The sequence below is a fragment of the Drosophila mojavensis genome, unplaced genomic scaffold, assembly GCF_018153725.1.
Source record: "Drosophila mojavensis isolate 15081-1352.22 unplaced genomic scaffold, ASM1815372v1 contig_151, whole genome shotgun sequence".
Taxonomy (NCBI): domain Eukaryota; kingdom Metazoa; phylum Arthropoda; class Insecta; order Diptera; family Drosophilidae; genus Drosophila; species Drosophila mojavensis.
The window spans coordinates 1,123,933-1,150,392 of record NW_025318684.1 but is presented as its reverse complement, the minus strand read 5'-3'; the positions used below and the strand labels follow the sequence as shown (position 1 = coordinate 1,150,392).

Sequence of the window (26,460 nt, the reverse complement as noted above, 5' to 3'; positions counted from 1 at the left end):
ACCTTCTGCCTGAACGAGTGGGTAGAGCTTTAGCGCATGCTCTTTGCAAATGCATGTAAAGGCTCGAAGCCATGTGAAAGCTTGGTAAATATAAACTAGTTGTGGCAGTCGTGGGTACACATATAGAATTCTCGTTGCTCAAACTATATATGTATGTACAAATATACAATAGAAATATATTCGCGTATATAAGCATATATTTTATTGATCCCGTTTATGAAATACAGCGCATTTCTTTTAAATAAATGCAATCGAAATCAGAGGGCATACTAAACAATATGCAATATGTATTATAGTATGTGCGTGTACAATTTGAGCGACTGTTGTTCTTGTTGCAAGCGATTGCGGTCATTGAAACGTGGCACACCAGCGTCAAAGGAGACAATACGATGGAAGCGCTCCTTCGGACTGTATACCATCGTGCACTTGGCTTTGTTTTCCATGGTTCTGGTAGCAAATGCCTTGCCACCTGTAATACGAGTCGGTAGGTTCACGTTAATTTGTTAGGGTATTTGATTATTTTGGAATTGGTAACTTCATTTATGAATTTACTTTTATTCACCGAATTAAAATTTAATAATAAGCCAATATTTTGTTAATATCTTCTTTTTATATCCTGAACCCATTGAAAATGGGAAATCAGGGTATAATGGTTTTGTGAAAAGTATGTAACAGGCAGAAGGAGGCGTGGCTGACACCACAGAGCATATATATTCTTGATCAGCTCGACGAGCTGAGTCGATTTGGCCTTGTTCGTCTGTCTGTCCGTTCGTCTGTCCGTATGTATGAACGCGTCGATTTCAGAAGATGTAAGAGCTAGAGACTTCAAAATGTTCGTATATACAGCGCGGATATCAAGTTTATCACAAAAAAACGATAACTCAGCCCGTTATTTTTTATCGATAAAAAACCGTATCGAAAATCATTTATAAAATTATATTTCCTACATCTTTAAAGCTAGAGTCCAAATTTTATATGTATACTTATATGCATTTTATACATTTTCGATTTTTGTCAAAATTTACCCCCCCACCCCTAATTCACCCCCTCACCCTCACATTTGTATTTCAAATACTAGAGACTTATGCTTTGCATATCTATGTTATATTCATAATCTGAAAGTTTCATGAAAAAAGTACATTCACAAGAAAAGTTATTGAACAGTTAAGTTCCCATAGTAAGCCACCACTGCAGCCAAGGCGTGCTTGTGTGTGCAAATATCAGTTGCTCGAAGGGTTCAGGGGATCTCGTAGTCAGGCAGTCTCGACTAGAGCGTTCTTACTTGTTATTAATTTGAATGCATATTTGAATGGGTGCGTTTTTAAATTATCATTGCAATAAGTTTTTAAAATGTGACCAAATCATATAAAGTTAATCATATCAAACATCACTATAATTTATTATACTCATTCACGAAACTGAATTAGTATATTGGTTTTGTGCAATGTCCGTCTTACTGTCCGTCCGCGCTAGAAAGCTGAAATTTGGAATGTAGATCCGCATCGACTACCCATGATTACGAGCTATGGCGAATATATCTACGCCCATTGGGGGCGTGGCAAATCGGATAATACTGTATCTCCTAGAGTTTTAAAGCTAAAAGAATAAATTATATGTCTACGCCCTTTAGGGGCGTGGCAAATCGGACCTGAAGATACAGTGATTTTTCAATTCTGCTATATGTATTTTGGACACTATTAATGCTAGAGACCTCAAATTTGGTATATATACTCGGGCAGCGCACCCAAGACCAAAATGCTTCGACGGATATATGTCCGCCCAAAGGGGGCGTGGCAAACCGAAAATGTGCATATCTCCTAAAGTATAATAGCTAGAAAGCAAATTTGTATAGTTGAGTTACTAGTAAGCTCCTCTATCGATGATCCAAAAATAATTTTTACGCCGTAAGCGTAAGCATTCAAATTTTGTAGTTAGTGTACCGTTAGCTTGTTCTAAAAAGTGACCAAATATGAGGTGTCTTCGCTCAGTAGGGGCGTGGCAAATCGGGAATCATATTTTCTACAGTATTAGAGCGAAACTTAGCTACTAAATTGTTGATGGGATGTGAATGAGTATTCCGCTGTCGGTAACGCCCGACTGCAACGTTCTTACTTGTTTTAAATAGTTTTTTTGTATTTTAACTGACAACGTGATAATATCATTGTTCCTCAATTGTCGCAAATTTTAGGTGCAATTTTTACGGAGGACGAACGAGAAGGTAGTGTCGAATCGGCCTTTAAATATGCGATTTATCGCATAAATAAAGAAAAAATACTTCTGCCCAATACACAGCTGGTGTATGATATCGAATACGTGCCCCGCGATGATTCTTTTCGGACTACGAAGAAGGTCTGTCGGCAATTGGAAGCTGGTGTTCAGGCCATATTCGGTCCAAGCGATCCATTGCTAGCGAGTCATGTGCAATCAATTTGCGAAGCATTCGATATACCTCACATTGAAGCTCGCATCGATCTAGAAGTTAGTGTCAAAGAATTCTCGATTAACCTATATCCTTCTCAAAACATCATGAATTTGGCCTACCGTGATCTAATGATGTATCTCAACTGGACTAAAGTCGCTATTATTTACGAAGAAGATTACGGTAAATAACAATCTTATTCATATATAAACATGAGAACATTTGCTAAATACGGTAAATATCCGAATGTTTTCGAAATTTTTATATCTTAGTTTTATATTTTTGCAGGACTTTTCAAACAACAGGACCTTATTCATTCATCCGCAGAGATGAGAACCGAAATGTATATAAGGCAAGCAAATCCGGAGACTTATCGTCAAGTTTTACGTGCAATACGCCAAAAGGAAATTTACAAAATAATAGTTGACACAAATCCAACTAATATCAAAAAATTTTTTCGATCAGTACGAAAGATTATTCTATCTATTATTTGCTTTTGTATATACTGTTATTATTCTAGTACATATATGTGTGTTCTATGAGTAGATGCTGCTATAAACTATTTTAAACTAAATTTTGCCATAATTGAGCTTCCAAATGACATGACATTTTATCAGATTCATTTGAAGACTAGAGCACGGCTCTGCTATTTCCAAAACTTTGTATATTGTTCTTGAAATTGAAATAATTGCTTTTTCTAAAGCCCAATCCTAAATCCCTTGAGGAAACAAATGGAGATATTTCAAAATTAAAATTTTTAAGTTGAAGTGAATTTAAAAGACCTCGGGAAAAATTTAATATATTGTTGTGTGAATCCCAAAGTACTTCAGCGACGTTGGTCGTTATATCGTCGAAAATGATCAGTTAATGAAGTCAGTACCTGTCATTTCTCATAGGTTACGGTAGGAAAACGTTCCTACGGAAAGACAGATCAATGATACATAATCTAAATGTGATGCGGCACTCCGGGCTCTGTCTTATGCTAAAAAACAAAAAAGAGTTTTGGATTTTGAAATTGGTAAAACTATTTGTAGCTAGCATATACATGTATATGTGGCATGTCCCATCCTAATAGATTTCGGGAATAATGTTTACATTTTATTATACATTTTAAATCTATGCATGTATATAAATGATTATATATATATATTGATTTACACTCTGCTCTGAACGGTTCTCAATTACAGATTTTGCAGCTGCAAATGAACGACCATCGATATCATTATATGTTTACCACCTTCGTGAGTATCATTAGATCAAGATATCTTAGATCAAGAATTTTGAGTATCTCTGTATCTGTGTCTAGGACTTGGAGACCTATGATCTGGAGGATTTCCGATACAACAGCGTCAATATAACAGCTTTTCGATTAGTTGATGTCGGAAGTAAGCGTTATCAGGATATAATTGATCAGATGCAGAAACTACAGCACAGCGGGCTAGATTTGATCAATGGGGTCCCGTACATACAGGTAAGTTAGGTACAGTTAGGTATTGAAACTCTGTTGTTTGCCACTTGATTAATAATTTTTGATGATTTTTGCATTTTTATAAGAAATGAGACACTTTTATATATTATATTATTATATATAATGTTGGAACCATGTAAAATCAAAACAAATTAATTAATGCCTTATATAGCTTCTTTAATTAAATGTAAGTCAGCAGGGAAGTCATCAGTAGAAACTTTATATGTGTCCTCTGCAGAGTGGGCAGCATTCATGAGTGTATTTTTCGAGGTGTACAGACTAGAAGGCTCCTTTTAGATAGAGTATTATTTAGTTCGTTGCATCAACTTACTTGTTTACCATGTACTATTTCAGACAGAATCTGCGCTGATGTTTGACTCAGTTTACGCCTTTGCCCACGGACTCAAACAACTAGATAGCAGTCACACATTAACCTTTAAGAATCTTTCGTGTAACTCAGACAGAGTTTGGAGTGACGGACTTTCGCTCTATAACTACATAAATTCGGTATGTGAGCAATTTGAGTTATAATTGTCATTTTGTATATTCTGTCGACTTAGCACTGTCCGGCTGTCTGCCCGTCCGTCTGTCCTTATCATAAATCAGTTTTAAAATTATACTTATTGTTTATTTTTATAGAATTTCGGTTTTTGCTTACAGGCAGCAGTTGATGGGTTGACTGGGAAAGTGAACTTCATTGAAGGGCGAAGGAACAAATTTAAAATCGACATACTCAAATTAAAGCAAGAGGTAATACAAAAGGTGGGCTTTTGGCAGCCAGATGTAGGCGTTAATATTTCCGACCCAACGGCATTTTACGACTCCAATATTGCAAATATAACGCTGATTGTAATGACGAGAGAGGTATGTCCAAAATATACGCATACATTTTCAACGTAATATTTACTGTTTGCGAGCTTCAAGGAACGTCCGTATGTCATGGTCAAGGAGGATGCAAACATAACGGGAAACGCTAGATTTGAGGGCTTCTGCATTGATCTACTGAAGGCCATAGCACAACAAGTTGGTTTTCAATATAAAATCGAACTCGTGCCCGATAATATGTATGGGGTGTACATACCAGAAACGAACTCTTGGAATGGCATCGTTCAGGAGTTAATGGAAAGGGCAAGAAGATCTCTATATTTGTATATCAAAATATGCACTTTAATAATAATAACACCTAATCAAATTTATAGCGCGCTGATCTGGCCGTGGCTTCGATGACCATTAACTATGCAAGAGAAAGTGTAATTGACTTTACTAAGCCATTTATGAATCTCGGCATTGGCATTCTATTCAAGGTAATAATCATTTATATCATTCAGGTCCGAAATACTTGCCCAAATTTAATATGTAGCTATTGCTATCAATATACTGTATATGCACGTATGGGCTAGTGTTCCCAATTATGAAGTGAAGAGAATATTGGTTTTATCCGGCATCAAGGTCAAGACTTTCGCGCGTCGGTCGTCTATGGTCTGACACGTGCGAAGGAAAAGAGGACGCTCAGCTGTGAGCGAGTATAATGGAGTCGGTTGCGTCCGACTACAATTTTCTTGTTAGTTATTTTGTCACGTCGCTGGGCAATAATTGCATATATGTTTTGTACATAGCTATACATATGTATACAAATTTATATATATTTTTATTTTCTTGAAGTTTAGCTTTTCATTATATTGATTAAAGGCCCTTGATCACTATCCTTAGGTGCCAACCAGTCAACCCACACGACTGTTTTCCTTTATGAACCCATTGGCAATCGAGATATGGTTGTATGTGCTAGCTGCTTATATATTAGTATCATTCGCGCTATTTGTGATGGCTCGATTTTCACCATATGAATGGAAAAATCCGCATCCATGCTATAGGGATACTGATATCGTTGAGAATCAATTTTCGATATCAAACAGTTTTTGGTTCATAACGGGAACGTTCTTAAGGCAAGGATCTGGACTGAACCCGAAGGTAAGCATTGTACTTGCATATATCTACATATGTATATATTAATAATTGTATTCCCCTGTCCTCAATGGGTCAATGTATTGAAATAATGGTTTCTTTACTCTTATATATTTAATTTAAGTTACATTATCCATTTGCAGATTTCAGATCGTGCACAAACCAAGTTTTTCTCATTTATGAATCCGCTCGCTATCGAAATCTGGTTTTATATAGCATTTGGGTACATTCTAGTATCCATGTGTATCTGGATAGTAGCACGACTATCGCCAATGGAGTGGGTACGATCGAAGCCCGCTTGCACCATGGCCTGTGATCATATGCTACGGAAAATTCGTAAAGCGAATAATGCTTATGACCATTTCGAACTAAAATTCATTGAAAACCCTACCAATAATGGAACACATAAAAACGATGATAAAAATGATGCTAACGATGTCATTGATGTCGATCTTGGCGATAACTCAGATTCTGATGATACTTTGGAACTAGAGACCGTACAGAATAGTTTCACACTGAAAAATAGCTTTTGGTTTGCAATCGGCGCTCTTATGCAGCAAGGGGCCGATCTCTATCCCAGGGTATGAATATCACCAACTACTAACTACCATCTGCCCCATCCATATTACATAGTTTAGAAGCGCAGTATTGCAAAAATGTACATCGTTGCCCATGTAGAATCAGGTTCAAAGATATGCTTCAACCTAAAGCCTACAAAGTATGGCAACGTAAGGTCTTGTGGGATTTGCTAGAAGTAATCGAGATGAATGCAGAATTAGAAGGCTCAATATGATATGGGTAGCGCCTTTATTACATATCCGTCTTCAGTGTTTATTTTGTTGGAATCGGATCACATAATACTCTCTATGTGTACTCCCTATATATATTCGGATTTGGAAACTACTTCAGTCGTGTGACAACAATTTTTGTTATGTATTTTTTAGCCTTGAGCTGGATTCTACTGTAAAGTAGACATAAGTAACTGTCTTTCCGGTACATCGACATTCGGATAACACAATAGTTCAAATCGTTCAAATCATTCAGTTAATTGTGCATATGTTATATCTTGCCCTTTTGTAATGTTTCAGGCAACATCGACACGCATTGTTGGCGGCTGCTGGTTTTTCTTCTGTTTGATCATAATCTCGTCATACACTGCAAATTTAGCTGCATTTTTGACAGTCGAACGAATGATAACACCAATCGAGAGTGCCGCTGATTTGGCCGACCAAACGGAAATTCAGTATGGCACTTTGGAGGGCGGATCAACAATGACGTTCTTCAGGGTGAATATTCATATATACATATATCACTTTATATTGGGTAGTCTAAAAAGTCTTTTCGTATTTGTAATGAAACTTCAAATCATATTTTTAAATATTTATAATAAACTTTATTAAATCAAATATGCACCATTTTGGTCGACCACCTTTTGCCATTTTTCCACTAGAGACATAATTCCATTCGTGTAAAACTTTCGTGGTTTCTCTTTGAAAAACTGCTTCAAGTGATTTTCACAGGCTTCTCTTGAAGCCAACTTTACTCCGTTAAGGGAGTTCTGCATTGACCGAAATAAATGGTAGTCCGAAGGTGCAAGGTCAGGGCTATATGGTGGATGCATTAAAACTTCCCAGCCAAGCTCTCTCAGTGTTTGCCGGGTCATCAAAGATGTGTGTGGTCTGGCGTTGTCCTGATGGAATACGATGCCCTTTCTGTTGATCAGTTCTGGCCGTTTTTTTCGATTGCTTGCTTCAATCTCATCAGTTGTCCACAGTAAAGTGTCGAATCAATCGTTTGACCAGGCTGAAGCAGCTCATAGTGGATTATTCCTTTCCAATCCCACCAAACACACAGCATTACCTTTCGAGCCGTCAATCCTGGCTTTGCGACCATTTGTTGAGCTTCACCACTCTTGCACCATGATCTTTTTCGCACATTATTGTCGTATTTGATCCATTTTTCGTCTCCTGTTACCATTCTCTTCAGAAATGGTTCGATTTCATTTCGTTTCAGCAAAGAATCGCAAATGTTAATTCTGTCCAATAAATTTTTCACAGACAATTCATGTGGTATCCATACATCGAGCTTTTTTTTGTAGCCAGCCTTTTCTAAATGGTTCAGAACCGTTTGATGATGAATGTTTAGTTCATTTGCGATGTCATGGCTGCTTATGTGACGGTCTTGGTCAATCCTTTCCATAATTTCATCGACTTTTTCAAAGATTGGTCGACCAGAGCGAGGTGCATCTTTCACATCGAAATTTCCTGAACGGAAGCGTGCGAACCATTGTTGTGCTACACGAACTGATAGAGCATCGTCACCGTAAACATCACAAATTTCATTAGTGGCTTGCGTGGCATTCTTCCCTTTTTTATACAAAAATTTCAAAATATAGCGAATTTCTTCTTTATTTTCACTCATTTTTGAACAGCTGTAACTTTTTTCAAATTCTTTGAATTACATTTTTTTTTTTTGGCAATCGAAGCTTAAAGTGCTACCAATCGAACACCACAATGTGTACACAATGTGATTGGTAGCACTGGAGATATACGACGCCAACGACATCTATTGGCAAAATACGAAAAAACTTTTTAGACTACCCAATATATTCAGTTAGGATTATACATTTGGTCCAGATAATATTCCTTGCACTTAAGGCATAACATGCATTTTGAGCATGATGGCATATGCATACTAAACAGTTCCATTTTTAACGACAATCCGTTTATCCCGACGATATTTTTAATATTTTTCAGTCATTTACCGGCTATTACGACGTGCCGGAAAAAAGTGAAATAATGACAAAAGTTTTATGCATTAAAAGACGTTGCTAGAAAAGTATATACATATGTATGTATTTATCAATTATCAGTACCCTTACTTGTGTGCGTAGCAGCGACACAAATGCTGCTAAGATAGATAGATAGATAGAGAGAGAGAGAGAGAGAGAGAGAGAGAGAGAGAGAGAGAGATAGAGATAGATAGAGAGATAGATAGAGAGAGAGAGAGAGACAGGCAGAGAGAGACAGAGAGAGAGAGACAGGCTGAGACAGACAGAGAGAGACAGAGAGAGACAGAGAGAGAGAGAGACAGAGAGAGAGAGAGAGAGAGAGAGAGTGAGAGAGAGAGAGATAGATAGAGAGATAGATAGAGAGAGAGAGACAGGCAGAGACAGACAGAGAGAGACAGAGAGAGAGAGAGAGACAGAGAGAGAGACAGAGAGAGAGAGAGAGAGAGAGAGAGAGAGAGTCCGTCTGTGTGTATGAACGCAGTTTAGTTTGACGCTATTAAAGCTAAAAACTTGAAACTTGGAACACAATCTTCGATTCTTCGATTTATAAAGTGTTAAGATTTTCCCGATCCTCCCACCAAGATCAAAAGCTATGGCGGAAAAAACTGTATATTCAAGAATTTTAACACTAGAAAGTAAAAATTTTGCACGTGAGCTAATGTTAAAATTCTATAAAGATTTATGAAATTATTATATGTCTACGCCCAGTAGGGGCGTGGCAAATCGGGAAAAACACAATTTTCTACATTATTTGAGCAATACTTAGCTACTAAATTACTGATGAGATGTGAATGAATTGTGTTTTTGCTCTTTCTGGTTTAAGCGTCCCCCGGGTATAGCGACGTACAATCTTCGGTCCCTTGAGCGTAGTTATAACGATTCGTTTTTATTTTAAGGATTAAAGATTTTGTTATTAACTTTATATAATTTCTATACTAATCCACCTCCAAATCCACCGCGTTTCCACAAAATATGCAAAATGCGTACTTCAAATATAAGAAACTTGTGCTTTAACAAATGTAAACATTTCAATTTTATTATTTCATTAATATGACGTTCTGAAAGTTTTATAAAGATAGTTATTCTGCAAAAACGTTTTTTTTTTTCAACTGCCAATTTCGGGAAAAATTGTAATCTAAAATCAAATCAGCATTATTTAAAGTGTCTCCAAAGTACTTTAATATTATTGGCACAAACAGTTCGTACACTGCCGAGGAGAAAATTGATTTTATTGAGTCAATTTTCGAATAATAATATAATTCATAGCAAGTAAAAAAGTTCTAGTCGAAACTGCTCGACTACGAGATCCCCTGAACCCTCCAAGCAACTGATATTTCAATAAATTCGTATATGCACACACAGACACACACACGCATACACACACACATACACGCACACAAGCACCCACGCCTAAGCACGCATGGGCTGCAGTGTGCGCTTACTATGAGAACTTAATTGTTTAATTACTTTCTTTTGTGGACATACGATCTTCATGAAACTTTGAGATTATGATTATAATATGGATATGCATGTATTTGTCAAAGCACAAGTCTCTAGTATTTTAGATACGCCTTTTTCAAATATTTGAGAGGTGGGGGGTAATTTTTAGCAAAAACCGAAATTGTATAAAATACATATAAGTCTACATTTATAATTTGGAAGCTCTAAAGGAGTAGGAGATATAATTAAATAACTAGCTTTCGATACGGATTTTAATCGATAATAAAATATCGGGAAAAACTCGATATGCGCGTGTCTCTAGCTCTTATATCTTCTGAGATCGACACGTTCATACATACGTACGGACAGACGGACAGGGCCAAATCGACTCAGCTCGTCGCCCTGATCAGAAATGTATATACAGTCGACTCTTGTTATTGCATAATTTTATGCACTCAGTAATTCGAACTAAAAAATCATTGCTAAGACGCGGTAATTCGTACTCATATGGTTAAACACTCGACAATTCGAATTTGTGAAGTTTCTTGGTGTGTTAGTAAGAACTTTGAATTTGAATTTTGGGACTCCCCTGAAACTAACTATACTGTGCGTGGTTGTGTGTTACGCATAAAACATGGGGACATTTTGATACTCGCTTCCGCACGAATCGCTTCGTTAGTACACATATTAAAATTTTTTATTAAATGAGTCCTAAAAAGTATAAAAGTTTGACGATTGCTGAAAAGAAGAAACTTATTGGAAAAGTAGAAGGAGGTGAGAAGAAAAGCCAAGTTGCAAAAGACTATGTTCAAGTGGATATTTCAGGATCCCTAACCGATGACGAAATTTTATCTGCGACAGATACGAATGAAAAGAGCATCGATGAAGATGAAGGCGATACATCAGAACCTTTGGCAACGGTGTCAGTTAAGGTAGCAAGAGCCTCATTGGATAACTTACAAAGCTTTTGTCTACAAAACGAAACTGATGAAACAGCATATCAGGCACTTTTTGTCTTTAAAAAAATTATTGAAAAGTCTGAGCAGAAGCAATGTGCTTCGAAGCAAACCCGTATAAATGAGTTCTTTATAAAACTTAATTAATTTGAACATATGTACATTACGTTAAATTAAAACCCTTGATAATTCGAAGTTTTATTTATTTTCTCTTAAAATTTCGAACCATTTAATATTTCAAACATTCGATAATTCGAAATATTTTAAGAGTCCCTTGAATTTCGAAATAACGAGAGTCGACTGTACTTTGTGGGGTCTGCCACGCCTCCTTCTGCCTGTTTTATACTTTTAACAAAACGTTTTACCCTGATTTCCCATTTTCAATGGGTTCAGGGTATAATCAAGTCTCTAGCTCTTATATCTTCTTAGATCAACGAGTTCATACATACGGGCATACGGAGGGGCAGACTGACGGACCGGGCTAAATCGACTCAGCTCGACGCCCTGATCAAGAATATATATACTTTTATACCTTAAAAACTGCAATGGCTACATATCAGGCAATTCTTGAACTTGATCTAGCCGCTTCTCTGGTTAGTGCCGCTTCTAGCAGCCTTGATGGGGTAATTTTGGATTTTCTTGCCCGGAAAAGTTGACAGCACTGCTCATGTGGCGTATGCTAGTATGTGCGTGCGTATGTGTGCATTATCAGTCTTGACTAAAGCTTTCTTACAACTTTTAATTACTAGTGTATATATTTGCATACATACATATGAATACAAGAATATTTTTGCATGGCTAAGTCGGGCTTACTGAAGAACTTATTCCAATTTTCTTGTTATGCTGTTGTTATATGAAATTTTAATATCAATTTAAATTGTGTAGAAAAGACTTTTATCGATGTATTGCATTTATCTAACAGGACTCGAAAATTGGGATATACCAAAAAATGTGGCGATACATGGAAAACCGGAAGACCTCCGTATTTGTGAAAACGTACGAGGATGGCATCAAGCGAGTGATGGAGGGCAATTATGCTTTTCTAATGGAGTCAACAATGTTGGACTACGCAGTTCAGCGAGATTGTAATTTAACTCAAATAGGAGGGCTGCTTGACTCGAAAGGCTATGGCATTGCAACGCCAAAGGGCTCCCCATGGCGGGATAAAATCTCATTAGCTATATTGGAACTGCAAGAGAAAGGCATTATTCAAATACTCTATGACAAATGGTGGAAAAATACGGGCGATGTCTGTAACAGAGATGATAAAAGCAAGGAATCGAAAGCAAATGCATTAGGTGTCGAAAATATTGGTACGTATGTATTTGTCTGTATACATATTACGTATTAAAAAAAAAAACAAAAAAAACAAGAGAAACAAGTAATAAAGCTCTAGTCGAGACTGCTCGACTACGAGATCCCCTGAACCCTTCGAGCAATAGCTATTTCAACCATTTTTCGCGTCTTTCTGCTTACACAAGAAACACACACACGCACAGGCACACATAGGCACACACGTATGTATAAACTAGCATGGGCTGCAGTGTGGGCTTATTATGGGAACTTAATTGCTAAATAAATTTTCTTGTGGATGGACTTTCTTTTAGATTGTGATTGTATCATTAAAATACGTGCATTTGCCAACGCACAACGCCTTTTTCAAATTTATGGATGAGGTGCTGTTCAAGGTTCTAGCACATACATAAATATGTATATATTCTGAGATAGACGCGCTCAAACATACGGACTGTCGGACAGACGGACGGACAGGGCTAAATCGGCTCAGCTCGTTGCCCTGGTTATGAATATATATACTCTATGGGGTCTGCCACGCCTCCTTCTGCCTGTTACATACATTTCAACAAAACCATTATACCCTGATTTCCAGGTACAGGTATTTATGATCAGAGTAGACCGACCCTCCTACACTGCAACTCTACACATACATATATAACATTTATTTGTATATATGTATATTTTCATGTGTATTTATGACTCTAGTTCCAAAGTATATATGCATACATATACACATAAATTTATATGTTTTTTGATATCTCACATATATTTGTTGTTACTTTTTAGGCGGTGTTTTCGTTGTTCTACTTTGTGGTTTAGCGCTTGCTGTGGTGGTAGCGATATTCGAATTCTGTTGGAATTCGAAGAAAAATTTGCATACAGACAATCAATCGTTATGCTCGGAAATGGCCGAAGAGCTGCGCTTCGCTATGCACTGCCAGGGATCAAAGTCTAAGCAAAGGCCGGCACTGAAACGTGACTGTCTCAAGTGTGCTCCAGGGTCTACTTATGTGCCAACTAATGTAACAATGCCGAACATGGGCGTTCATTATAACTATTTTAATTGAGACAGATACGGAAAATAAAGATTAAGGCTTTTAAAGTAAAGTTTTGTGTACTTACATTTACATAAATACATGTGTATCTACTTTAGGGAAATCTCCTTTTGTATTGAGACTAAAATCGAAAATAAATATATATACATATATCATATTTGGCCGTTACATATTTTGAGTGGATCTAATTTTTGATTCCAGATCATATATTGAAATATCGTCTTACTTTTCCCGCTTTCGAAATTTTGAATTGTCCTGTAAGGTTAGTATATACATATATATATATATTACATATATATATTATATATACATAGTTTTACAATAGCAAGGCTCCCAAGTAAGAGTGTTTGTTGCATGTTAAATATTAAATATCACAAATACATACATATCGGATCTGCAAACTACTTTTTGGGATACTATATGCCCCATATCCGCACTCAAGTGAGCGTATCGAGAAAACAGAAATATCCACTTTTTTTTGTTTTACAATTTTTAAGTATATTGCAAATTGTTTTCAGGTTCACAGTCAGCATGTTGAAGTCTTTCTTTCCTCTTCCTAAAATATGAATCACAAAAGCTGCCGTAAATTTGTACATATTCGATATTTTTATTTTTGTTAAGTGCGTGTACATTTAATTAATTGTGCTAAGCAGACTTAATATTCTACGATGCTAAAACAGAAGGCAATATTACCGTTTATTCTTTTTATGGGACTTACTAATTTTACGTCTCTTTAAAATCATGTCGTATAAAGCATCCAATCCTTCTTGCAGCCCTTCGCCAGTTATAGCACAAGCCGGCTGTATGTACCAACCCTTGACATTTAAATTAGGGTGTTTAACTGTGAGTTGCTGTTGTGGATTGTTCAGCGCGGCTGGTGAACTGGAGCCCTTGCATTTAGAATCCGCGTGGGAGGAAGTGCTTTTAGAATCAAGCTGGAAATTATCTTTACTTCTTACGTGACTATTATCAGTGTCCTTATTTACATCAGTTAGTGAAGTTGTGCCATGATCAGTATAGCTTTGGTTTGATGTGGCAAAGCCTGCAATGTTGCCAGTTGAAGTCGAGGTGGATGTACTTGATAGATTCAATATTGGATAGTGTAACTCATGTAACCCTAAAAGATTCTCAAGTTGCTTGGGACAGCATGCACTTGGTAGATCCTGTTTATTCGCCAAAATCAGCACAGGAACACCCTAAAATCAATTAAATTAAATTAAATTAATTAAGCTTCAAATCAAATACAGACCTGGTTATCAGGACATTTGGCTGTACGCATTAATTCCATTTTTGCCTCTTCCATACGTTCCGTATCAACCGAATCCACAACGAATAGAATACCATCAGTGCAGCTAGATAATTATTCAATATTGATTTAAAGTACAAATATAATATAATAAATTGATTGAAGCGTTTACATTTTAACCGAGTATATATATATATATATACACAACTGTATGTGCGTATGCACTTTGATAGTAAACATCTGTTTTACCTACCGAGTGTAACTCCGCCAAAGCGGCCGAAGCTTTTCTTGTCCGCCCACATCCCAAACGAGAAAGTGAACTCCCTTCGCTTTGCCCAAGGTACCCTGCACCTGCAAACAGCTGAACTTAATTAATTTGACCTTTCTTCCATTTCTCAAATCGTAATGCGTACTTTTTCGCAATTAAATCCGATAGTGGGAACTGTGTTTAGATACTGATCGAACTTAAGTCTGTATAATGCTGTTGTTTTCCCAGCAGAATCCAAGCCCAGCATTACAACGTGTAATGTTCCCTGTAATTACATATTTAGCTTAACCATTTGTTAATAGTTGAACGACAGTGTGCGGCTACCTGTGTAGGCAATGCATCCAATAAATTTCCATTTTTTACTATCGTTGCCCCCATTTTTTCTTGTTTTTCTTACATTATTGTTACCACAGTTTTACTTAGGGGTGCTGATTATTGTATCGATATATCAGATCGTAGCAATTTATATTCCTCATCACAAAAATTTGTGTGGAGCTATCGATAAATTGCAATGTAATCGATATTTGTATTTTTCCATATTTTTGCATGTAATATTTCTAAATGGATAAACACAAAAAAAGTTTAAAATAAAATATTAATTTTTTTACTTATATCTAATAATATGTATAGTTTATTTATTTGTTGTAACTATTGGAAACTAATAACAAAAAATGTTAGCAACAGCAAACATCGATTGCTATATGAGTATGCTAGCATACGGATATTAAAGCGAGTTACAGCTGTTAAAGTACACGTAACGGAAATTGTTCTCAGTAGTTTAAAATATATAGTGGTAAAAAAACATTTTTAAAGTAATGTTATATCTGAATGTCTTAATATTGATATATATTTTAACTATTTCTAAATAATTAAATTATTGTTTGAAAAGTTTGCAAAATGCTAGTTTCCTTACTTGTGTGCTAAAAATAAAAGTTCAAGCTCCTTAAAGTATACAGACATATCTTTCATATAGACATATAACTCCATTAATGAAGAGTATGACGACAAGACTCAATGATTCTTTAAATGCTTGATTTAGTATACATATGTAAATTTCTAATAACATAAACATTCGGGGCATACATAGTTTGCGCAGCTGCTTAAAATCGGAGCATGTATAGACATATGTACAAGTGTATATTTGGATAATGTACATACATCAAAATAAAAGTATGTATTTGTACAATTCTGCCATAGATACATATGCACATGTGTATATTTGTACGTACATTTCTTTTTATAGCGGACTGTTCGTATATAAACGTATGTATATATGTATAAATGTATATATCTGTACATATGTACATGAAACATTCATACATAGTTACGTATATATACATATATGTATATACATATACAAAAACTGCATACATATATATTGTTGATGGGAAGGAACTTGGCAGTATTAAAAATAAATAGAATGTGGACACTATGAACAGTGTGTGGACGCGAAACATATTGTGCACTCATATTCTTCAAATCGAACAGAATACACATACACATGCGTGCCTGCATGTGTGTAGATGATATGTAGATTTTATTCATTCGAGGTTATTATTTTAGTCTGGACGGCATTTTAATTTTATTGTTATCTTATACAAGTGTAGACCGATAATTGAATTTTCGATTTTGCAGCGCGCTGTTCTGTTTGCAATTTTTCATTCATAAGAATTGGAAGTGGTAAGCTGAATGAACCATAGCTGTCTTCTCTATATTAAAAAAGTGTCCTTTTTAACTTGTGACTAAAATATTTAAAAAAATATATGCATACAAATAATCAGTGAGTTATGTAATGATTTTGATAATAGAATCTTCATTTAATGTATGCATATGCATAGATATAAATATATATATATTTAATATTTACGTCGTAATTTGAATACTGTTGAAGCTAGATACATATTTTAGGTTTCCCCTGTAGATTTTGCACTGTATGCATATCGAATACAACGCCTTTCCGCAAATACAAAACATGAATTTTAATTTTGCTTTCGAAAATTGATGTATGTATATGTATGCATGTAGAAAGTCCTACTACAAGAGGGTTCATTCTACAATTAAGTTCCCACACTGCAGACCAAACGCAGATTCCGCACCGGAGTTAGCAGAGCGCGTGTTTATGTGTGTTTTCAAGTGGAGTTAAGAATGATTGGATAGAAGCAGATAGCAGAAGGTTTATGAAAAAGAGAAATTGGTAAAAAAAATAGAGCAAAATATAGGTCAGAGCATTCTAATAATAATATTTCTATTGAATTTCTTTTCCATAGATCAACCTACTTTGATTTTACTGAAAATGGATTCTGAAGTCGAGGTAAGTGCAAAACAAAACAATTCTGCAGACATATTCTTAACACTGAAAGTTTCTAATTTAGGCATGTAACATAATTATAATCTGAATCCATTGAAAATACAGATTTATATGTATTTTATAGAATATAGATTATTATTATAATTCGACCACCCCATGTTGTGTTCAGTAACTAATGACTTGTACTTTGACAAATGTACACCTTTGAACGTTATTATCACGTTCTGAGACTTTCATTTACTAAGCAATTAGGTTCCCATAGTAAGCCCACACTGCAGCCCGCTGTGTTCATTCTTGTGTATGCAGAAAATAACAAAATATTGTTAAAATATAAGTTCTTCAAGGGTTCAAGGCCTGCTGCCTTCAATATACGCGCGAGCTTTATAAAAGACTTCGACTTACAGATGGTGATGATGATGGCGGCTATGATGATAATGCTGCTTGCTTTATATGCAGAATGCTTGCTCTTATGCTATACATATATGTATAAATATATATATATGCCATATGTAATTTGTTATTGTTTTTTGTTATTTTAAAAATTAAGACAAGTGCAAATGAAACCAAAAGTGAACAACCGGAAGTTGTTATGGACGATGCAGGTGAAAGAGTCCTGGAAAGGACCGAAGAGAGTGTTGTTGAAAATGACCAGAAAACAACTACAACAACAACAGTCGTTGTAATCAAAAACGAGAACGCTAAACCAGATGAAGAACTTGAAGCAGATCCCCAAACTGAAACAGAAAGCGAAACAACAACTACAACAGTTGGTGTAACCAAGAAGGAGAACGAATCTGCTGATGCTCCAGACAAGGAAAGCGCTTCGGCAACTGCAACGACAACAACAATTGTTGTTGCCAAAAATGAGCCGGATCCAGCTGATGCTTCTGATAAGGAAATCAAGACGTCAGCTACAACAACAACAGTTGTCGTCTCACCCAAAAAAGAAGAGGATATCGAAACAGAGAAGCAAATAACCGTATCAAATCCCAATGCGGATGCCCCAAGCAGCGCCAAAGAAACAGCGAATGAAGCTGCTGCCAAAGACGACTGTGAATTCAGGGAAGGAGTTGTAGTAGTAGAAGAAGCAGAAGAAGAAGAGGGAGAGGCTGAAGAAGAACAAGAAGAAAGTGACGATGATGAAGATGATGACGATGGTGAAGACTTGAAAATCGCGACCAAGACAGAAGAAGTATAAACGATTTTATTTATCTCTAAACATTGTTTACAAAAATTGACGCAAAATGATTTTCGTAAATTGTTTACAAGCATACATAATTGTAGGGTATTCATTTGCTGCATTCATTCAATTTTCAATACTATTCAATTTTGGGCTTGGCTAAACAGCTTGTAAAACTACGGGAAACAACATGCTTACTAAATAATATCCCTTAAATCTAGTCACAAAATCGCTTGTTGTACGGTGTAAAATGTTTGTGCATATATTAAAACCGAGCGGAACTGCTTTATTTATATGGAAGCTATGATTTCTGATCTCACATACACATGTCTTGACTAATAAACATTGTTTTTATCAATAGATTAAAGATGAAAAAGGTCAATCCAATATTCCGGAACAATCGGAAGTGGCTGCTGAATCAACAATAAGTCAGGATGAGAATGCCGTTAAATCAAATGTACGTATACATTATTTAACTAGAGGTAAATACATTAAAAAGAAAAAAAAAACAATGTATACAAGCCAGTTCATATGTAAGTATTATGTACTTATAATATTATATTTATTTTAAAATTCTCTTATACAGTTTTTTGCTGGTCCGTTTTTTTAATAAATTTTTTTTTTGATTATCGTTTTCAGAAGGACATTAATAATCAAATCGAAAACATAATATCTGATATTGACATTAACATTAAAGCTCAGGAGAAAATAGCACAACTTAAGGAACAGGAACTTCAACTAATACAAAAACAGAAAGAGTTGGCCAATCAGATTCAGCAGCAACAATTGTTAGCCCAAAAATTGATTGCGGAAAATCAACTGAAGGAACAGGAACTGCAACGGCAAAAGTATGTGCAACAACAGCCACAGCCACATCCTCAAAGTCCCCGTCAATACACCGAGGAGATAGAGCCCACAATCAAGCAGGATCGATGCAGTACAAACATGTTCCAACGCCAAGAAGATTCAAATAAATTTCAGGTAGGTGACATTATGGCATTTAAAATCAGCTAAATCGTTTCGGATACACGATACCAATTTTTGTAATAATGCAAAAATGTCTATTGCTCACCGTCTAAGAACATTTAATGAAAGCGACCACGAAAGACATAGGATATATCTAGATCTATCTAAAAAGCTAGTACAAAACGTCATAACTTTAAAATAATTCGGTTGGGTTTTTTCTTTCTCAATGTCACGTCCACAAAGGCATCGCCATGCAGCTTTGGTTATTACATTTATTTACTGTATTCATACATATGTATAGGTACCTTTTTGATTTTTACTTGATAGCGCCTCTAATTGATATAAAAATTGATAACTGAACAGATATATTATATATCATATACCCAATGGGGATGGCACTTCATATAATATACCCGCATGTTAAATACTATAGGTATAAGAATATTCTCTCATCTGGCCATTTGCCCAATGATCTCGTACATGAAGAGCACGAAATACGTATATTGAAATCAATTATGTATAGCTACATATTAAGTACATAGGATTATATATGCATGTATTCTCTGAGAGTGTATACATATGTATATTGATATGTGTGTGTATCGCACTATTGGATCTCTATAATTAGCATTTAAGAGAGCTATCTATTCATATATATGTATGTATGTACATATGTACAACTATTTTGCATATACAAAGAAAAATATGTGTGTATGTAAATGGAATGATTCGTCTAGAAAAATACATTTTATTCGCATCAAAGGCGTTTTACGAGTTGAAATTGTTTTCTTTTTGTTGTGGAGAACAATGCAACAAGATTTTCCAAAAACTAATAAGGGCCTAGGCCAAACGTATAATTTAACTGACTTGGATAGATCGAGAAACTGCGTAATCGAAAGGAAAAGAGGGTTTCGACCCAGTGATTGTTACGACGAAAGTAAGAAGCAAATTTTGCTCGAATTAAGCCGGAAACTGTGGAAGAAGCAAAATGTACGTAGACCTTTTTGGATAGATTGGGACAAGATATCTACACTTCATATAAATGCTAGATAGATAGATACAAATTAATCTGCAGATACATCTACATAAAATGAATGATATTTCGAGTTTTAGCCTAGAGAACACAAAAAATATGTATGTGTATGTTATCAAAATATAGGAATCGTGCAACATATCGAGGACAGTTGATTTGCGAAAAATATTTACTCCAGCGACAGATGCGCCACAAATATTGCCCAAGAACCGTAAGTAATTCCGACCAAAAAAAGTCAAAATATGATTTTAAAAGGTGATACGTAAAAATTAAATAAATAAATATCTATATATTATATATCTATATATTATATATATATATATATATATATATATATATATATATATATATATATATATACAATGACCCAATTGAAACGCCTTTCTCGTTCGAGCTATGCTCATTGCTGCAGCAAAACAAACAAAACAATAAGCAAATCAAATACTAACCAAGAATTCAGAAATATAATTTTCCGAGCAAGCTTGATCGGAAAATACCTTGACGCTTGATCTTGTATGAGATCACTCCTCTAATAAAAAACCACGATATTTCGTTATTATTAATCAGATCTAATCATCGTATATATTTATTTACTGTTAACGACAGTGCGCTTATGCATTAATTATATGTATATAAGGAAGTATTATACGTGGAAAGGATTACGTATCGCCTTTTCATCCTATATATATGTTTGTATTTTGCGTCAATCTGTTTGAATTTGCCTTCAATTTGTTCAAAATAGGAAAACTATATGCCTCATCAGCATTTTATTCGCCAACACTGCATCCCACTGTGGAGGACCAAGTTGAGCTTGCTCGCCGAATTTCGCATTCATTGAGCGATATAAGCAATCAAACTTCTAAGGGTCAAACAATGTATGTGAATCGAAAGAAACGCTCAGTTAAATGGGTTCACGAAGGTTGTGGTCAAGGTAAAAACAAAGAATATAGGTATTTGTTGGATGCATGTATATATTATTTATATGTAAAGGTACTTCACAGGTATGTAACTGAAACATCAACACTAGGTAACATTTTCTGAAAATGACTTAAGGTGAAACCTGGAGAGTGTAAATATTTGAACCGACTTTTAAGTTGAAGGATTTCCTCGTTTTTTGTTTTAATCGCATTTTACATTTTAAGCAAATTATTTTATCTATACTATGCGAAATGAGAGGAACCTGAAACTGAATATATTTTTTAAATGCTCGTAATTATTAATAATACATGCATTTCATATGTATGAGTGCAATATATTATGCAGGTTTTCAAAAGCTTTATAGGCTTCTTTAAATTGCAAATGCTCTGCTGCTCTTTTTGGTTTCTCCATCAAAAATTAGTTCTATCTGCATACATGTATGTGTCGGGTAATTGCATTTTTTTCCTGGAAATGGAGGTTGAAAGCCTTCAATCTTTATGTATGGTATTTCGCATATATGGTCTTGAGCCGTCCGTATGAACGCCTAGATCTCAGAAGATATAAGAACTAAAGAAATTAGAAGTTTTGCATGCATACTCGTGTATACCATACGCAGTATGAGTTTTGTATTTTGTCGATAACTAACCCGATTTCTTTTTATCGATTTTATCTATAGATTTATTTCGTTTATTCAATTCAATATTCAATTGGATCGCGAGATTTCAGGTTTACTGTGTATTTACATTTGATAAATACGCAGATTTTGTAATTTACAGACTTTGGATACCACGCCCCCTTCGCCCCAAATTATTCCCTGTTTACAGCGTAGTTATCAGAGCGCGTGCATATATGTGCGTGAGGATGCATGTGTATGAAGGGGTGCATAAAAGATGTGCAGAATGGTCAGAATATCAGTTTACGGGGTTCAGGGTACCTTTTAGTCGAGCAGTCTCGACTAGAGCCATCGTACTTGTAATTTAATTCAAATATAAATACTTTAAATATGACAATATTAAAAAAATCCACAAATCTATGAATGTATACATTTATTTTAATACATTAAATATGTTTGAGTACAATAAGTATAGTATATATTAACCGTCTACTTTTTTATTAATCGCTAAGCTTTAACTAGTTGTTTTATTTAATTTAAATTATTCTCCAGCTTCAGTTAACAGATTTAATTCATAGTATAGTATAACTAATATAATCATTTTCTCCTACTGTAATTTATATGTATATTCAATATATATGTATGTATATATTGTATATATATATATATTGTAAATAGGAGAAGATGAAGATATCATCGAAACGCGCTCTTTAAGCAAAGAAAATGCGGAAGATAATTCGCTGCAGCCGGAACTAATCAAGCTGGATAAAATGCCATTAAAACTAGTCATGAATCCACGTGGACAAATGCGTGACTATAATTCATTAAAAGAATCGATCAACATTGAATCGGGCCTTTTATCGCCCGACAATTGTGCTGAGCTAATCACTGCGTTGCAACTGCATAAAGGTCGAGGTAATTAACTATACAAACATACAGTATTTTTGATATTTTATTATGTATAGGGTTTGCCATTTCCACAAGATGCTTTCCAAAATCAAGGAGACTGACTAAAGTAGATAAAACGAATGGACCTTTATACTGATAAACTCAAGTGAATGTATTCAAAATAGTCTCCTCCGGTCTCGATTCAACGTTTTGAGCGATCTAATAATTTCGGTACTAGCCTTTTAGTTGGCAGGCTTCTGAATAGATTGCAGCCATATCAGGCGAATATAGTGACTCATGATGGCTACTCAAAAAGTCAGTCAGTAAGTGTATTATCGTGCACTAGACGCCAGCGTGATAGAAAATTGTAATGAAATCTCACAATTCTCTTGGAATCTTGGAATGAACACGAATGACCATAAGTTTATGAGCTCTTTGCTCGGAAATCCTTTTTGTACCAACCACTCACCTTAGGCACAATAACTTCACATCAACCTGAACCAAATGTCAGGAAGGAATGTAACTTTCCAACTTGTTTTGGAATGCAGCATGTTTAAATTATAGATCAATCTGATCCTCGTTATAGAAAATTATCACTTTTTTTTTAATGTAAATTTAAAAGAGGTATGGATTTTCCGATTTAGTTTAAATTTTGGACATATCGAAGGAAAGGAAACAGCTTATCAGAATAATATTAATATTTGCTTTGGATTTCTATTTTGAAAACTTTGACTTAGTGATCGATTATCGAATAGCTTTATGGGATTATATGGAAATAAAAATTTGACTTAGTGCTCAGGTATAATAAAGTTCTATAGTATTAAAATGAAAAATGTTCTAAATTAACTGAAATAATAACTTTCCTTTATTTAACATGCTTTTACAACCGCCAATCGCCTTGGCCTGCTTGCTGCTCAATTATAATAATTATAAATTTAAACCAAAAACTGAAATCGCCGTGATTTGGCAAATCATTAAGGAGCTGAGCTCTTTGCGAAACGTCGGAGAAAGGCTGACAATTGGGTAGTCGATGAGACAAATGCCGGAATTCACAGTCCATCTGGTATTCCAGATTATCAACAATATCAGGTCAATAGACCGGCTGCTGCATCACCAAGCATCGTGCCAGCGTATTCCGATGCTGGCAAGCATCGTGTCCAATTAAATCTGCATCAGGATCAACTAATTGAGAAATACTCAAAGCCTGGCGTTCAGGTGGTCAAATCCCCGTGGGAGGCGGCTTTACAAACCGGTTCGGCAAGCACCGCATTTTTGGATCAATCACAATACAGAAGCCCGACACCCATTGCCACCCAGCCATCACCTGTGCATTTCACTCAAGACTTTACCGATTCACCTTTGCCGGCCTCATATGTCAACCAATCGAACTATACTCAGGATTCGTATAAAAGTGTAGGTATCTAAAAATCTTATATAATCTTATATATACGTTATACGTATAAAGTTGTAGCACTTAAAGAAGGTATTATTCACTTAAATATTTGCTATATTTATATTTCCTCAAAAAATATATAATTTAGTATTCCTTCCTTACTAAAAACAATATAGAACTATAATCATAGAATCGAATCGACTAACTTAATTTAGCTTTCAATTTCTATTTAAACGCATTTCACTCTTTCACTTTTTTTAAATTTACAAACAACTAAAAGTAATCTCTCCTATATTCCAGTCGCTTGATTCTCAAGCCAAGAGTCAGCCGATTCAGCCCTCCAATCCACAAAGAGAACTGGCATATAAGCCAAGTGTTGCTCAAGGCTGGGGAGGTCGCAACGTCGAACTACCAAGAGGTAAAAAAAGATCTTTAAAAGTGTAAATGCTAAAAAAATATATTTTCTTAGATTCAAATGCCTAGGCTTTTAGTTGAAAAATTCTATTATTTTTCTAGAAACAAATTTGCTTTTATAGTCAATGTAAAATCTAAATATTTCAGAGTATTATTATCAAACCCAAGAACAACAGGAATTCATAAATCAGAATATTCAGGATCTAGGTACACAATATTATTACGGCAACGATCAGATACTTCTTGGTCCCGAGGCTTATGGAATGAATGCCCAATTTCATCATCCTGAATTTAATTTAAATGATGACATTCACAAGAGACTACTGCAGCTAGAACAATTTCAGCAAAGCTTTATGCAACAGCAAATGAAACAACTAAATCTGAAATCAAATTTCAATTTGCCTCTGGGTAAATGTAACAGAAATATGAGCGCACTCAATATAACGCCAACCAAACATCCAGAAGTTGAAGAACCTGTGGCCGGACAAGGGAGTAGTGCTGAAGAAGTTGGTGAATCAGTTAATGTACGGGAATTAATATTCTCATTCGAGCAGCAATCTCTAAGAGAACCTGACCCAATTCAAAAAGACCAACGCGAATTTCCAAATGATAAGAAACAATCGCAGTTCCAACGTTTGAATACGTCAAGAGATTCAATTAATCATATAATCGACGGAGCGACAAACAAAGGCATGGATGAAAAGTGTTCCCCGATTTGTGTCGTGCTGTTAAGATATATGTATAGCCCTGATCCTAAGATCATTATTTGTAATGATTAAAATTTAAAAACCATTGAACAGAAGTTGTTTTTTTCCTTGCTTCATATTCCAAAATTTCAGTTAGGCGTTGAGTACTTTTCTTATCGGATCACCTTTCTGCTATAACTCTAATTATTCGTTAATATGAAATATGACCGTACTTTTAAAATGTGTTTTGTATTTACATATATAAAATGAATGTTGAAAGGGTATGCATATTATATGTATATAATTAACTTATTTTTATTTCTCACCTCTCTTATAGGCTTGTACGTACCTAAGGAAATATCTTTGGCCAGCTATGCACCTCCGCCTGTCCTGTCAACACCTAACTTCCAGAGCTCACCAAAGCCAATCGACTATTCCTCAAAGGCATATGAACCACCACCATATAATAGCTTCCCCGTAGCGAATCAAAAATCTGGTCTTTACAATTCAGTGCCACCCAAACAGCAGCTATATAATCCAACTAGTTATCAAAAGGTGCTATCCGGCTCGCAGCAGTCGGGACCACAGGTCAACTTTAGTCCGTCCCCATTGTCTTTCGATAAGCTATCGAAGTTTCAGGAATCATCGGATCAGAGAAATCAACGGCTTCTCAATGTTAACAAACAGCCAGTCTATAGAGGTGTGCAAAATGTGTCTCCAACTCCTTTCCTGTCTGCTGGTACTGATGGCCGTGAGGGTCGATCGCCGATTTCATCGCCTACTTATGGATCGCATACGTCGCATAATGCTGGATCTCAAAAAATGATGAATGGTGGCAATCAAAGCTTTAACAACTGCGCTCGGGGCTGGAACAAAGGATCAAACAATATCCAGCAGAGTGCCTACTATCCAAAAACAGTGCCAGTTGCTGCAACAGAAAGTCTGCCATATTCTGACTTCTGAATATATCGATCTAATTAAATTTTGATTTCCGATTTCGATTTACGACATGCTCAACTGATTGTTAGCGCATATATACGAGATTAATATTTCTGTTCATTATTGGTTGATTGATTGCGTTTGTTTTTTAGCGTCTATTAAGCGATAATATATAATTATGAAAAACATTAAACTTTTCAATTAAACGTTTAAAAAATTAA

At 35.4% G+C, this 26,460-nt stretch overlaps 2 protein-coding genes across 21 annotated transcripts; one reads left to right on the top strand and one right to left on the bottom strand.

Annotated features, from left to right (window-relative positions):
- Positions 1 to 44: 44 nt before the first annotated feature.
- LOC6585822 (glutamate receptor ionotropic, kainate 2) lies at positions 45 to 26,460 on the top strand. 19 transcript variants are annotated; one of them, XM_044007138.1, is made up of 25 exons: positions 46 to 151; positions 228 to 484; positions 2,189 to 2,602; positions 2,708 to 2,883; positions 3,607 to 3,660; positions 3,726 to 3,890; positions 4,242 to 4,394; positions 4,548 to 4,751; positions 4,812 to 5,015; positions 5,087 to 5,191; positions 5,598 to 5,855; positions 5,993 to 6,430; positions 6,938 to 7,135; positions 11,959 to 12,349; positions 17,169 to 17,212; positions 17,757 to 18,401; positions 18,751 to 18,846; positions 19,032 to 19,370; positions 20,515 to 20,599; positions 21,131 to 21,319; positions 22,598 to 22,834; positions 23,787 to 24,220; positions 24,501 to 24,618; positions 24,762 to 25,304; positions 25,638 to 26,460. In XM_044007138.1, the coding sequence occupies exons 2-25, from the start codon at positions 286 to 288 to the stop codon at positions 26,261 to 26,263; spliced, it is 6,315 nt and encodes a 2,104-aa protein (XP_043863073.1). In that variant the 5' UTR covers positions 46 to 151; positions 228 to 285; the 3' UTR covers positions 26,264 to 26,460. The 19 variants fall into 19 exon arrangements, with proteins under 19 accessions (XP_043863085.1, XP_002011450.2, XP_015016259.1 ...); XM_044007140.1 differs by having other exon boundaries at positions 19,029 to 19,370; positions 23,880 to 24,220; XM_044007137.1 differs by having other exon boundaries at positions 19,029 to 19,370.
- On the bottom strand, positions 13,971 to 15,350 carry LOC6585823 (ADP-ribosylation factor-like protein 4C). 2 transcript variants are annotated; one of them, XM_002011413.4, is made up of 5 exons: positions 15,226 to 15,350; positions 15,047 to 15,166; positions 14,887 to 14,984; positions 14,637 to 14,739; positions 13,971 to 14,583 (listed from the first exon to the last, which is right to left on the bottom strand). In XM_002011413.4, exons 1-5 carry the CDS (start codon positions 15,277 to 15,279, stop codon positions 14,077 to 14,079), a joined length of 882 nt encoding a protein of 293 aa, XP_002011449.1. In that variant the 5' UTR covers positions 15,280 to 15,350; the 3' UTR covers positions 13,971 to 14,076. The 2 variants fall into 2 exon arrangements, with proteins under 2 accessions (XP_002011449.1, XP_032588901.1); XM_032733010.1 differs by lacking the exon at positions 15,226 to 15,350 and having other exon boundaries at positions 14,887 to 14,994; positions 15,047 to 15,138.

Bases quoted from the DNA above. Each gene is read 5' to 3' on its own strand.
- LOC6585822 (XM_044007137.1), top strand. From the start codon at position 286: ATGTATTATAGTATGTGCGTGTACAATTTGAGCGACTGTTGTTCTTGT. The intron at 5,192-5,597 runs GTAATAATCATT...CACTATCCTTAG, and splicing joins GCATTGGCATTCTATTCAAG to GTGCCAACCAGTCAACCCAC. The intron at 6,431-6,937 runs GTATGAATATCA...GTAATGTTTCAG, and splicing joins GGGCCGATCTCTATCCCAGG to GCAACATCGACACGCATTGT.
- LOC6585823 (XM_002011413.4), bottom strand. From the start codon at position 15,279: ATGGGGGCAACGATAGTAAAAAATGGAAATTTATTGGATGCATTGCCT. The intron at 14,985-15,046 runs GTACGCATTACG...AGCTGTTTGCAG, and splicing joins TCGGATTTAATTGCGAAAAA to GTGCAGGGTACCTTGGGCAA. The intron at 14,740-14,886 runs GTAGGTAAAACA...ATAATTATCTAG, and splicing joins CTTTGGCGGAGTTACACTCG to CTGCACTGATGGTATTCTAT.